Genomic DNA, 15,773 nt, shown 5'->3' on the forward strand with positions numbered 1-15,773 from the left:
CATCAACATGCTGCAAGAAATGTTTTTATAAAACTCACAAACTCAGTGCCCTTTCTTGATTACTCATTTGCAAAATGTCTGACTGATACACAGAGTGAAATTACACATGCAAATATTCTGAGAAAATGAGAATTTTAGGAGTGACCAAATCAATTTGATTTATTGATATATTAATCATAGTGTTAAGGTTTTTGAGGGAGGAGTAATATGGATACTCTTGCTGGGATAAAACCTTTTGCAAATCAAAAAGGGGAAATGCATTAAAAAGTAGGTATTGCTTTTCATTTCAGTGACGAAAGACTGAGTCTATCAAATGTTGAAGGAACAAATGTCAGTGTTGACTTATTTCAGACTGATCGTAGCAGAGAAGTCTGAAATCTACAGTAACCCCCAAGCACACATACCTAGAGTGGCGTGTCTGTCATCTAAAGGTCATCAACAGAGTGGAGAGATTGCCACTAAGGAATTTCAACCAGAAAGTGTTCTCTATAACAATGTTCCTGATTGTTATGCAGCTAGAAACATATGTCACCTCTCGGAAGGCTTGAAGTGGTTAGAATTAATCTCAAGGTTGATCCGTGTCTTCAGGTCTCTAAAGAAAAAAGTATCAACAATAAAAGTATGCTATAAGAAACCACAGGAACAATTTCACCCAAAAGTATGAGTTTATTTAAATGGCTCTTATTTGGATTATTTATTCCAAAGGTATGCAAACTGGATTTTAACTCAAGAAAATGGCATCATACATGAAGATTTAATATGCAAGACAACCCATAGTTCTAGTGCCTGGAGGTGGCTTATGGCCTCATGTGGAATGAATCTGGTCTTTTCGCTGCAGGAAAATTGCCGCCAGATGATATTTGAACTAAAGACTCATGGGTTGAACCACATGGCTTCCCATGGGTATGTTTGATTCGGAATATAGACGGAACACCTTTTACCTTCACTTTTTGGTGCTCAGTGTCTTTTTTATTATAAAAGAAATTTTATTATTAAGAAATTTTAAAAAATTATGTCTTCAAAGCCTCACTTTGACAAAGTTTTAATATAAAATATCTCATTAGCACATTGCAGCAAGTGTAGAGAAAGGAACCTAGATTTTGGAATCAATTGGGTCATAACTCTAGCCTCAGTTTTCTTTCCTGTAAAATGGGTTTAATATTATCACCTCATGGAAAGGTGATATAGATTCAATGTAAGACCATATGTAAGTGACACTTGAAGTTTCTAGCAAATATTGTATGTTTAATTTTACGTCTTCATTGTTATTCTTAGTTAGCACTTCATTTCTAATTAATTCTGATTATTTCACTAATGTAAATGTTGCCTCCACAAATTTGTTCGTCTATCATCTCCGTTATCACAGAAGTAGTTGTTTATACTTCTTTTGTGTTCATTGTTTCCCTCGCTGTAGCACTAGTCCAGCTGTATAGTTTGCTCCAAATAAATTCATGTTGGGTTTTAATTGACAGTCACAAGACATGTCCTCAAAGAGCAGGATAATTTGATGGGAGAAGTATATTCCTTACTGCTCTGCATACCCCATACAAATCTCATGAGGATGTAATGAGATATTGTGAATCAACATGCTTTGAAAAAGTCATTTAAATATATGAACATGAATATAATTTGCACATTTTAAATCAAAATTTATTAAAGTCATTTACAAACTGTCTAATTTATATCTGTCTATCCACTTGCATAATTTTGCATCTTGCTTTCGTGTTAGTTAATGATGGGTGATGAATCTACCTATTGAACATTTCCAGTTCTGATTTTCATCTCCAAGGTTTTGACTAAAGTTTAAGATATTTATTAATATCTATGACATGCATCCTGTGAGATTTGAAAAGATATAATTCAACAAAATTAGAGTTAAAATGATATTAAGTCCGGTAATTCCTCTCTTGAAAATGTCTCTTTGAGGCACTTGGAATCCTGCATGAGGCAGATTGATCTCACTCTTTCTAACTTTGAAGCTAAAGTGTTCAGAGAAATTAATTGCTCATGATGCTGATGGAATAGATAGTTGGGATTTATGGAGCTTATTGTTTACTTGTACATAACCTGTTTGTCACTGTGTTTTTTTCCATCATTATCTTATTACAAGGAAATCTCTGTTTCAGAAAATCAGCCATATTTTACATTTAGTCTTTCATCACTTTTCTGTTATCTTCTGCCATCTGCAACCCATTCAGGCTTGTCTAATCCATTCTGTGTCCTCACAGAATTCCAATTAAGTACTCTTTCTTGAATCGATAAGCAACTTCAACCTTGTCTTTAAAAAGGACCCAGGGCTGCCTGGTGCTGTAGTGGTTGAGTTCGTGTGCTCCACTTCGGCAGCCCAGGGTTTGCAGGTTCGTCCTGCGGCCAACCTACACAACACTCATCAGGCCACACTGTGGTGGCATCCCACATATAAAATTGAGGAACATTGGCACAGATGTTAGCTCAGTGACAATCTTCCTCAAGGAAAAAGAGGAAGATTGGCAACAGATGTCAGCCCAGGACCAATCTTCCTCTCTCTCTCTCTCACACACACACAGACACACAGAAAAGATCCAGAGTGTTTTGATATGACTTGGATGGGTACCTCCAATCTCTCCTATTTCTTTTTATTACTATTCCATGTGAGAAAAATAGAAAAGACGAAATAGAAGTAGACCTTTCTAAGCCTTTATATTGTGTTTTAGACCAGTTTTGTACTGTAGAATAATGAAATAACCATACTAGAGTAGAGGACTTCTTTTTTTTTAGTGCTTTTTGATGGGGAAGATTGGCCCTGAGCTAACATCTGTGCCAATCTTCCTCTTTTTTTTTTCCTCCCTAAAGCCCCAGTACATAGTTGGATATTCTAGTTGTAGGTCATTCTAGTTCTTCCATGTGGAACATTGCCACAGCACAGCTTGATAATCGGTGTGTAGGTCCACACCCAGGATCTGAACCGACAAACCCCAGGCTGCTGAAGCAGAGCATGCAAACCCAACCACTCGGCCACGGGGCCAGCCCCCAGGAGTAGACTACTTCTGATAAAAACAGTGACAGCCATTCATCTTGATTTGGCAGAGAAATCACTATTCTGCTTGAGGGGATATAGGAGACTTCTAACTGGTGATGGCAGAAAAAAATATGGTGGAAGTAATGTCCTGCATTGGAGTTTGAGATCATTAAAACTAGAATCTATTTAGGAAATAAATTTTAGAGACTTTAGAAGCCCACTGCTTACTGATTGAGAACCCTGCCCTGGCATGTGATACAGACTATGAAACTATGAGGTTGGGGAAAAAAGTAGTAGAACTGTCAGATTGATGAAAGTTGATGTGCTGGTAGGTCACAGATTTAGGACTTGTTGGAATACACACACACACACACAGTGGTAAGATACAAAAAACTTACCATTTTTACCATTTTTATGTATTTTAACCATTTTTAACTATACAGTTTTGTGGCATTAAGTGCATTCACATTGTCGTGCATCTATCATCACCATCCATCCGGAAAAATTTCATCTTCCCCTACTGAAACTCTATGCCTGTGAAACAATAATTCCCCAGGCTTTTCTCTGCCAGCTTCAGGTGACCACGATTCTACTTTCTGGCTCTGTAGAGAACATGTAATTGTAGCCTGTTTTTTGGTGTTGTTGTTGTTTGGTTTGTTTTTTAAATCCATTCTGCCAATCTTTGTCTTTTGATTGGGGAGCATATTAGTGTGTTAGAGCCGCCATAACAAAGTGCCACACACTGGCTGGCTTAGACAACAGAAATTTATTTTCTCACAATTCTGGAGGCTGGAAATCTGATACCAAGGATTTGGTGGGGTTATTCTTCTGAGGCCTCTCTCCTTAGCTTGTTGATGGCTGTATTCTCCCTGTGTCTTCCCTTGGTCTTCCACCTATATGTGTCTGTGTCCTAGTCTCCTCTTCTTACAAGGTCAGCCGCCATATTGGATTGGGGCTCACCCTAATGACTTCATTTTAACTCAATCACCCCTTCAAAGACCCTGTCTCCAAATGCATATTCAGAGGTACTGCAGGGTTAGGGCTCCAGCATAATAATTTTGGGGGGACACAGTTCAGCCTATACATGGAGCTGATTCCATTGCCATTTAAAGGAATTACTGATAGGGAAGCACTCATTTTTACCATTTTGTTTTCTTCTGTATGTCTTATAGCTTTTTTGTACCTCATTTCCACCATTATTATCTCTCTTTGTGTTTAGGTGATTTTTTGTAGTGACATAGGGTGGTTCCCTTCTCGTTTCCTTTTGTGTATATTCCATAGATATTTTCTTTGTGGTTGCCATGGAGATTATACATAAGATCCTAAAGTTATGACAATATATCTTAAATTGAGACCGACTTAACTTAAATAACATACAAAAAGTTTCCTCCTTTATAACCCCATCCCCTACTTTGAGCTATTGATGTCATAAATTACATCTGCATATGTTGTGTACTTATTAATGTAGATTTATAATTACTTTTATGCATTTGTCTTTTAAATGATGTAGAAATCATCTTTCAGCCCTTAAATATTTTTCCCCATCGCCTTCTGGCCTTCAAGGTTTCTACTGAGAAATCTACTGAGAGTTTTATTGGGGATCTCTTGTTTGTGATGAGTTACTTTGCACTTTCTGTTTTCCAGATTCTTTCTTTGTCTGTGTCTTTCAACAGTTTGATTATGTGTCTCATTGTGGGTCCCCTCGAGTTTCTTGGAGTGCGTCGAGCTCCTTGGATTTGTATATCTATGTCTTTCCTTAAATTTAAGAAGTGTTCAGACATTATTTATTTAAATTCAAATTTAAGACAGTTGCTTTGAAGTGTTGGTCGAGTAAGTCCAACACATGTTTCTTCAGGGACTATTTCTGGAGGTTAATTTTACTTCTTTGAATAGGCCATCTTTGCCTATTTTTGTATGCCTTTTGATCTTTGTTATAAATTGGAGGTTTGAAAGAAACAGCCATCTCTCCCAGTCTCTGCAGAGTGGTGCAGATAACCTTTATTAGTTAGTGGACTGCTGAGCCTTGAGACCAGAATGACGTGAAAACTTAGGTCTTCGCAAGTCTTTCCTGGGCCTGTGTCCTGCCTGGGTCTGTGTGTGTGCTTCCCCACCCCCAAGCTGCTTTAAAATATCTTAATTTCTTCAAGAGACTCACTTGAGCTTCTTCTCAGGGTCTTGGATGTTTTATTGTATTCCTCTGCCTATATTTTCTTGTCCCAGGTCCCCACGTGGCTGAGTCCCTCTGCAATTTCTAAACGCAGCAGTGTGTGCCATTGCCTTCCATGGCTCCAGCTGTCATTCCCATCTGAGCTCCAAGTCAGGAAAAACAAAAACTAGTCTCTCAAGCAGCCCGCAGGCCAGAACATTGTAAACAATTTTCTCTTTGCTCCTCCATCCTCAGGGAGGGAATCAGGAATTAGGCCACTTATTCTCGACTGCATTGTGCCATGTTGGGGAAGGTGTAAGGGGCAAGTAAAAATCCCATGAAATTTCCTACCATTGTGAATGTGGCTTTTCCTTCATCGGGCATTTACTTGGTTGCTGTAGATCTTTGACTAGTTTCCAGAGCTCCTAAAAATTATTTTAGTCCATCTGTAGTTTTTTTTTTTTTTTGGTGTTTCCATAGAGAAATGAGGGACTGGGGCTTTCTGTTCCACCATCTTATTATCATTGCCCAACTAGCTGAATTACTTTAAAATGATATTGAGAAAGTTAAATATTTAGGAAAGAAAATTTTAGAGTCTAATCCATTTCTCACACTGTATAGCAAATTACTTTTTAGATGATTTAAAAATAACAAAAACTTATGAGAAATATAGATGAATCAATTTGGAATGATGAAGTAAGTGTTTCCTAACAATAAATTCATTAAATATATTCTAGTAAGATTTGAAGTTAGTGAAAGGTTATATCCATATCCCAATTCCATCCTAATTTAGCAATGAAAAATAAATCTTGCTATAATTATTGGTGCTTTCTTGTGCAAACTTTTAATAATATGCTTAAGGAGTTCAATATCTACCCAGACAAATACTTTTTCTTCTTATGGAATCATCTAAAGTATGTGAAAATATATATTTGTAAGCATGTTTTCAGCTGCATCTATTTAAATGAGCTTAAACTGTAGGAAACATATGAACTATCCAACAGGATATTCAAAGACACAGTAGGTTTCTGAGTTGGTCAATTTTCTGGCTTAACCATGATATTGAGTGTCCTGGTTCTTGTTATATTTCTTCTATTCCATCCATGCTGTTGCCTCCATCCTTTGAGTGTTGCAAGATGGTACCAACAGTTCCAAGCTCAAAATCCAGACACAGTAAGATCCAGACTAAAAACTAGATGGTCTCTTTTAGCTCAATGAATGTCTTCCCAGAAGAACTTCTACAGACATACCCTCATGTCTTGTTGAACTGAATCGGGCCACAAGCCTACTGTTGAACAATTTTTTTTAAAGATTGGCACCTGAACTAACAACTTTTGCCAATCTATTTTTTTTTCTTTCTGCTTTTTCTCCCCAAATCCCCCCAGTACATAGTTGTATATTTTAGTTGTGGGTCCTTCTAGTTGTGGCACGTGGGACGCCACTTCAACGTGGCCAGATGAGTGGCCCCACATCCCCGCCCAAGATCCGAACCAGTGAAACCCTAGGCCACCAAGTGAACTTAACCACTCGGCCACAGGGCTGGCCCCTAAACAAATTTCTGGAAAAAAAGAGGGAATTCCCTTGGTTGACTTAAACAAATTAGATAGAATGGAATGGATGTTGGAGTGGGAACTACTCTATCCACTAAGCAAATGCGTCCTTTAAAAACTATTCTGTGATTGTACAACATTTCAGCAGGAGGAAAGGCTCTTCATGGAACAGATTCGGGAAATAAATCAGCACATCTGTACAAGAAGACTGGCACTTTTTTTAGTTCAGTGATAAACCTGTTCAATGTTTAAAATCTAACAGATGATTTTATTTAAAATATCTCTTGGATAGATCTTAATAGATGACATCTCCATTGTAATCCGTGGTGAATGAATGAGGGCTTTCTCTTGTATAAACATAGGCCATGCTACGCTTTTCTCCCATCATTCTACTAATTGTAATCTGTCATAAAGTTGATCATAATAAGTAAGCTTTTTAAATTAAATTTTGATCTCTTCAATAGAAGAAGGGTTCGAACCAAAGAACATTGGCATACTTTCACTGGCTAAGAAGTCTTTGCTTTTCAGAAATAAGAATAAAGATTTATTTTAATGTAGCTAAACTGTCTTCTTTCTTAAAGAAATCACATTTTAAGTCATCATAATTTAAGAAGCAAATCTGCCTGAATAAATTGATTCTCTGGCTATTCCTGCAAAAGTCACACAAGATTATAATAACGTTTCTCTCTATTATAGTGAGTCAAGGAGGTGTTGCTTTGGTTTCCGACATGTGTCCAGATCCTGGGGTTCCAGAAAACGGCAGAAGGACAGGTTCCGACTTCAGGTAGGAGATAAAGTAATTATTTGAAATGCTTGTGATTGTCTAACACATATATAATTTCAGCTGGTCATTTTTAACTCTTTTGTCCTTTTGATTTGAAGATACAGCTTCTCAATTTTATGCAGCTAGATTATTTGTAGAAATCTAAAACATATTGTGCTGAAAAATTCCAGATTCTCTAGAGTTGATGCCTTTCACTGTATGAGCCAATAATAAAAATTTAACTCCAGGGCTTTTTTTTTTTTCCTGTTTTTAATCATTTCCATATTCTAATGCATTTTGGTTAATGTTTAAAAAAATGGATGGGGCAAAAACTTAACTATAGCCTCATAATTACTTCATTAGATAAAGCTTTATAATGATGAATGTAAATGGCAGTCAATACAATTATTTCAGAAAATGTTATGATTCTTTTTACTAGGATCGTGATGAGCTAGAGACTGCCTTCCAGTTGTTACATTATGAATGTAGGAGTGATTATAACAGTGCTGTTTCTTTGGATTTTTACATTCCTTTCAATTAGTTCAAGAAACGACATTTGCCAATTTACCAGATGGACACTCATGTTAGGAATAAGCTGCAAAATAAAAATAAAAATAAGAATGAGCAAGAAATGTGTTTTTCCTTCTTATAATCTCACCATTTTTGAGAGAGAAACAACAAAGATATGTGTAGAGAGCTTAGGCTGCTAAAATGAGCTGCAAATTGAAAGAAAGTAGTGATACTATTGGGGGAAGAAGAAAGAGGGTTACTCAGTGAAACTAGAGCAGCAACAGTAATGTGGAAAAGGGTAGAGAAAGAATGAAATTCTCTGTAGGATGGCTGGAATGACGACAGTAAAATGATACCTTGTTTTACACGAAAAGGAAACAGAAGTGCAGATGTGATCCTGAAATACTTTTCACTCCCTAGTAGTGTCTGTCGTGGTTCAAATGGAGTAGGAAGTCGAAATGCTTGTAAGTTAAATATCACCAATTTGGGGTACACATTAGGGAGTTAACATTTTAGGTCAAGTTCCTTTGAAGCAGAGTCTGAGAAGGGGATTCTCATTCAAGTGATTTTTTTGAAAAGTGCTCTGTGGAGAAGGAGAATGGAGAAAGCAGGATAGGGCCAGAATGGAAAGCTATCAGGAGGGTGATTCTAACTGGAGATTATTCTTGTTGGAGTTATGAGGAGAAAGAGCATATAAGGAAAGAAACAGGCGACTGAGCTATTTGCTATGCTGCAACTAAATTAAAATTTAGGGTCATCTCTATTGCTTGTCCGGGACTGTGCAGAGATGATGGGTATCAGATGTGGAAGATCTATTTGTTGTTTGACTTCCTCCACTCAAGTGACGGGAGAATCCATGTGTGTTCCAGTGCAAACTGGTAGATCACAGCCATGTAAAGAAACCTCATTACCATTTAGTGAAATGACCTGGGGATGTGCCCAGCATATAACAAACTCACTATGAATGTTGGTGTTTTAAACAGAGGGAGGATATTCTTAACTGTTGAAAGTCCTTTCGAGACTGTTTTTAATGAAAGGCAATTCAGTTCTTTCTAAATTCTTATAATCAAAACTAATGACTAACGTATAATCCAAACTAATGACCAACATTGTCACGATGAGTGGATGGAATTCATTTGTACTTAGCACTGTAATTATATGTAATTTGGCACTGTTTTTCTTTGAAAAGAGCTCACTTTATTAAGTTGGTAAAATATTCCTCATCTGATTTTATTTATACTATGATTCTTGTTTCTTTGGAAATCTTTTTTTCCATAGGCAATCTAAACATTAATTCCAGTGTTATCTGTAAAGAATTCTAAATACAAGAAGCCTAAAATGCAAAGCTTTCTTATTTGAATTCAGATCAATTTGGGGACAGTTTTCCTCACCATTGATCACCCTCTAAAAGACAAACTACATTCATTAGAACTGAATATTTATGAAAAGATTGATGGAAAGATTCAGATACCAATATACAAGGAATGGGGCTGGAGTACGGACAGATGGGTCCTGGCATCTATTATTCATCTGTTTGCTGTGCTGGCAGGATATGTACCCCATGTACAGGCGGATATAATTATCCCCCGTTTTGCAAATATAGCTGTTGAAGTTCAGAATGTTAACATGACAAGATAGTGTATCTTGTCATGGTTAGAGCTGGGATTTGAAACTGTGTCTTATTCTCCTCAAAGCCCCTGTTGACCTAAATGATTTGTAATAAGGAAAATTATAATGGCTAAATTTTTTCACACATATTATGCAGGCCCACTGGATAGGGACATGCAGTTTGTGTCCATCGCAAAGTAGCCATGTGAGGAGTTAAGATATGGCTGAAATCCAGCCTTGAACCCAGCGTTCCAAGCCATGCACCTTAGCACGGGGTTACTCCTGCTCATCAGAGGGGAAACCTTGTTCTAATTTATTACTGTGAGAGGAGGTCACATCTGATTTGCACAAAGGATTATAGACTAGCAACAGCGGTACTACACACTGCCGGATGTGATGGGGTTTTTATATATTACAAAAATATTATACGTTATATATATTTCTGAAAATATATCTATTTTATATATATTGTCATGTGTTATAGGTTATCTGTATATTATTATTTATATATATTTCGCAGCTTGAGGTCTATCCTTTAAAAAATTCTGTATCTAGCACAACAAGAAGGACCTACAATTAGAATATACAACTATGTACTGGGAGGGGGGCTTTGGGGAGAAGAAGAAGAGAAAACAGAACAGGAAGATTGGCAACAGACGTTAGCTTAGGTGCCAATAAAAAAAAAATTCTGTATCACATTTAATAGATACTGAAATTGAATTGGGGCCTCCCTGATTTCTCTAAAACTTGGCCTTCTCATCTGCTTCCATAGCCTTCTCTTCTCTTTCATATGTGCCCCTCTCACCAAACGTCAGGACGGAACCCCAGTTAACAACATCCTGGATTTGTATAAGCTGCAGTATCCATTCTAAAATTCCTTCCTCTTCAGAGTGTCCACTGCTGCCCTCCGTGTTCTGTCCTTCTGCTTTAAATTCTTAGTCATATTCTTAGCTGAGTATGGTTTGCCCTCCTGCCACACCTACACTGCCCATGACACCTATTCTCAGTTAACATATGTTCCACAAGTGACGTAGGGCCAGGTGAATACAAAAGCAGATGAGGAGCTCAGACAGAAAATTGAGGAGTTCTGACAATATTCCATGGTTCTCCCAAGGATTTATTTTTCGTGAAACAGAATGTATCCTAATCATCTCTGCCCTCCCCCACCCCCACAGTTCGCTTCTATTGTAGGACAATTAGTCTCTACTCCCACCTTACTTCATCCTGTTATTTAAACTTTTCCAATCACCTTTGTGTTTATGCCACATATTTATGTTTCCACCACCTTTGAATCATCTTGCAATGATACAAACATACATTTATGTGAGATTTATGTTTCTATCATGTTAGATTATGAGGTCTTGATTTTATTTGTTACTGTGCCCAACACATGGCAGATACGTTTTTCTGTTGAATTGGATTAAATTGAAACTAACAAGCCTGTCCCTCAGAATATACGATCACAGCCTCATTAGTCCCCTGCTAAACTAATTAAGTTAACCCCCACTGGCCACAGAACAGATTATCAACTTTTCTTAAAACATGACCTATGCTCAAAAGGGAGTTTGGGCATTGGAAGACTGATAGTTCTGACATAAAAACTAAATATTTAATTTACATTATTGATATTTATAGATCACCATTCAAGCTAATAACTTTTGTTCCTGTGTCTTAGCACATTTCTCTCCAAGGATCTCACATAAATACACTTTATGCAGTTAAGGGATGTTCAAATGGAATTATGTCTCATCAGATGGAAGGAAAAACTGGGGTACATAAAGAAAAATTGCATAATCAATGGGAAGTGGAAAAAATCCATAACCCAAGTCTCTTGATAAACTGCTGCTCATTTCTACTCATTTCCGCATTCAACTCTCTTCCTTTAATAGTCATAAATTGATACTCTTATTTATACCTATTAAAATGCTGCAGCAAGCTTTAGTTTTTCCATTGGTCAGTTTCAGTGACATCAGAGCCTCCTGCCTCGTTACAGGAAAATACGAAGAATTGCACTTCCAAATAGCATATAAACCAGGAAATAGATTTGGTGTTCTTTTCCTTAAGAATTGCTTTTTTATTAAGTTCTTTCATTGACTTATTTTTCAAATGATAGAGGCATGAGGGAAACACAGGCAAATTGTAAGCCACTGCAGATTCTATTTTTTTGGTGTTCAAGGGCATCAATGAGATAACGTTGTCTTGTCAATGGATGGAGAGAATAGTGGAGAGAGATCTGGGGGATTCTCCTCATTTCTATCCTGTACATCCACCTATTTTCTTAGTTTGTTGGATTATTTTTCTTATTTTCTATTTTTTTTTCACTTGCTGTAGTGAAAAATTCAATTATACGTTAAGTTGGAGCAGAGATATAAACTATTGGTATCACATTTAAATCAGCTTTCCCTTTAGTTCTTCTGTATTTCTATGATTCCACTTATTTATTTATGTTCTCCATAGGTTGGTATCTTCCATCCTTTCAACGCTGCTCAGAGATATTTCGTGATATGTTGAGCATAGATGACCCAGGTCTTCTCAGGCCCCAACCTTCACCTCCTTCGGGTCTTTGCCCAACACCTCTTCCTCTCCATGTTCTCTGAAATGGCTTTTCATTCACCTCCCCTCACTACTCTATGCTTTCCTTCAACTTCCTTGCACTCACCAGCACCCAAAATCATATATGTGTCTATGTTTACACTTTTAATTTAATACACAGAATGAGAAGAGCGTTAGCTCTGTAAAGAATAGACTTGGTTTCCTTCATTATTATATTCCCAGTGCCTAGCCCAGTCTCTGGATCACAGCAAGTGTTCAGCAAATGTTTGCTAAATCATTTATTTTTATTTTTATATAAGGAATGCATTTATATTTACATATTGTACGGCAAGGATAAATGTTGACTCAACATGCAGAATTTTGATTTACAGATAAATTTTTAGGAATATAATTATTCCAAAGAAGACAGCAATTATTTATTTCCTCCATATTCTGGATTAGGCACTGAGTCCCTACTGTTTGCTAGATAGTTTATATACATGATTGCTAATCTTTATAAGAAGAAGAAAATACAGATATCATCATTAAGAAATTATTGAAATATTCAGCCTGCTCTTTCTCATCAGATTAAAAAAAAATCAGTTTACTAGTAAAAGGAACCAAGTTCTGTGGATCTAATGTATGACATGATGACTGTAGTTAATAATACTGTTTTTTATACCTAAAAGTTGTTGAGAGAGTAGATCTTAAAAGTTCTCACCAGGCAAAAAAGGTAACAAAGTGAGGTGATGTATGTGTCAGCTAACTTTATTGTGTTGATCATTTCACAACATACACATGTACCAAATCATCATATTGTGCACCTTAAATTTACAACATGTTATCTGTCAATTGTGTCTCAACAAAGCTGGAAAAAAAGTGAATGAAAACAAGTTAACATTTTGTAAAAAGTTAGAAATTAAATACATATTTGGGATTTTGTTAATGAGCAAAATTTTAAAAACACTCAAGCTAGGATTTTTGTTGGAAAAATTTCCCCTTCTTATGACATAATCTTTTTTGCACTCCATGTTCCTGAGAGGAATAGTCAAAGAACTGTCTTTTATTTTTTGAAACCCAAGCATTATCTTATTTCTTGAAGCAGGCTTGGGTCTATAAATGATTTCTTTACTACTCTCCTGCACTCAGGGCAAAACAAGATGAAGGAGGGCAGTCTGGGACTGACCACTCCTTCTTCGTTCTCCACATCAACAAAGCAACATCCTGCATTTGAATTCGCAACAGCAAAGCCCCTGAGGTGCTCCAAAGGGCTTTTTGACTTTGAAAAACATTTGAGAGACAGTTCATGTTTCTATGCCCATTGCTGGATGCAGACATGTCATTTTCTTTATAAGATTCACTGTTACTTAGAAACAGAAGTAATCTAGGAAAAATATTTGCCAATGGTTACTCTTTTTTTTCAGAGAACATGGCTGTGTTTTTAAGAACTACTTAAAGAACTACGATAACCAGTATTTTCCTGTTCACACTCTTTGAACCCGTATGTCCCTTTGGAAAAGGGTACACTGTGAATGCTTCAGATCTCATTTATTTGGCCAAAACTGTTTCCAATAAAGAATCCACTAAGTAGAACTCGTGGACCGTTCTCCCTCTCTCTTCCAGTCTTTTCAATATTTGCAATAGTAAAATTAATTTTTTCATCAAATTATAATATCCCTTTAAATAGTTTACTGGGAGAATGGGTCGTTATTAGTTAAGCATACACTAATTTGTCAGTTTCAAAATGCTAGAGATAATTGATGGCTGTGTTAGCCTACTTTATCACAATCATCAGAAGTGGCTTTTGGGGGACTATCTGGATATCCATGCCCTTTAAAATGACCTTCTGTCATACGGTTTATTTCTCTGTTTCTTGATGTCCTCATCTGTGAAGGAATGGGTTGAAATGGAAGACTTGATTTCTGAGGTCCATTGGATCTATAAAACTCCGTGTCTCTCAGTCGTGTTTTTGTCATAGTCTGTTTTAGAATATGATTCTTCAAAACTTCTGTGATGTTATTCAGGGCCACCAACAACCTCTGAAGCTTAGGGAAGCGTGCGACATGATCATACGACATGGAAAAGAGTTGCCAACTTTAAGAACACATTAATGCAGTCAGCATTATGTAATTAACCTAAGTGTCTATTTGGGGCCCATTCTTCCTACTCCCCAACGTTCCCAATTTCTTTAAAAACTTCAGGATCTCAGATTATTTGCTTCTTTGCCCACTGTACCTCCACTAAATATACACTGAAGGACAGAATGGAAGGAGAGTTAGTGTTTGTTGATCTCTGCTAGATGGAGAGCACTCTGATTATCCTCACAGCACTCAATCTTGCCATCAGGCACACTACCCCTCAAAGATTCTGGTTTAGTTTGACAGGAAGATGGCCAGGGCATTAGGATGGTTTTCAAATTTCTAATTGAGATAAAATAGATAATGACTAAAATTTACCATCTTAACCATTTTTAAGTGTACAGCTCAGTGGCATTAAGTACATTCACAGTGGTTGAAACCATCACCACCATCCATCTCCAGAACTCTTTCATTTTCCAAAACTGCAACTCAAATCTATAAAGCAGTAACTTCTCATTCTCCCCTCCCTGCATCTCCTAGCAGCCACCATTCTGCTTTCTGTCTCCATGAATTTGATCACTCTAGGTAAATCAGTAATAGGATTTTCATAAGCACCATATGGGATTCTAATGTGCAAACAAGATGGACAACCACCGGACTGCCTGGTTTATGTCATCCACAATAAGATATTAGAGACAGGTGGGTCTAATACTCAGCAGGGCTTACATGTGGAAACAGGTGTTTGGTATCACAAAAATTGTGTGATGAAATGTTGGAAACCTCATCTTTAAAAGCCTCTTCTGGTATCTTTTGTCTTTTATGACTTCTATATGTCTGCAGAAGCCAGAGGAAATAAGGGTTGCCATTTTGGTTCCCCACTGTAAAATCATTCCCAGCCTTGGCCTCCATCAAATAGCATTCTGAGGAAAAATAATAAAGAAGTAAATCCTGTTTCAGCTTCCATGGGCAGGAATCCCAGAGATCCCATGATGGAATACTAATGGGAATCAGAACCAGAGGTAAACTTGAATCTTGAAGAAAATATACAGGGGCCACTGAGCTTTCTAGAATGTCTAGGTATTATCAAACTTGCTATCAGAAGATCACGAGAGAAGGATTACTGAACACTGCCTACTTATGACTGACTTATGGATATTGGGCATAGAGATAAGTACAGGAATCTCGCTGGTATAGCTCGTAACATTATTATAGATACCTTCCTATTATTTATACACACTTTCAATCAGATATCTAGTCTATTTTTTAAATGTATTGAAATCATTCATTTAAATGATAAAATACTGCTTCTGCAAAAGTTTGAAGGAATACTGTTCATGACAGATGTATGTGATGCAGGGGAGATGGAGAGGGCATTGCAGATTCCTCCTGATAATTACAATCCCTTTAGACTAGAGCAGTGGTTTGCTGTCTCTTAGTTCCAGCTCAGTTGGGCTATCCCCCTGCCCTCAGCAATAATATCCACACACCGCTGCAAAGGATGTAGCCACACGCTGGGATGGGTAAATAGGAGAGGCACCCCACTCCCAGAACGGCAATTTAGAATCTCTGGGTGGTGGCACGTGACAAT

The 15,773-nt window shown here is 37.1% G+C and overlaps 1 protein-coding gene across 2 annotated transcripts in view; it reads left to right on the plus strand.

Annotated features, from left to right (window-relative positions):
* Positions 1–15,773, plus strand: part of CSMD1 (CUB and Sushi multiple domains 1) — a 1,833,881-nt gene that overhangs the window by 1,255,229 nt on the left and 562,879 nt on the right. For both annotated transcript variants that reach the window (XM_023630572.2, XM_023630573.2), the window contains exon 8: positions 7,391–7,478. In XM_023630572.2, coding sequence (XP_023486340.1) covers positions 7,391–7,478 — 88 coding nt within the window. The remainder of the gene's footprint in view (positions 1–7,390; positions 7,479–15,773) is intronic.

This window comes from Equus caballus, chromosome 27, assembly GCF_041296265.1.
Source record: "Equus caballus isolate H_3958 breed thoroughbred chromosome 27, TB-T2T, whole genome shotgun sequence".
NCBI classification, from domain to species: Eukaryota; Metazoa; Chordata; class Mammalia; order Perissodactyla; family Equidae; genus Equus; species Equus caballus.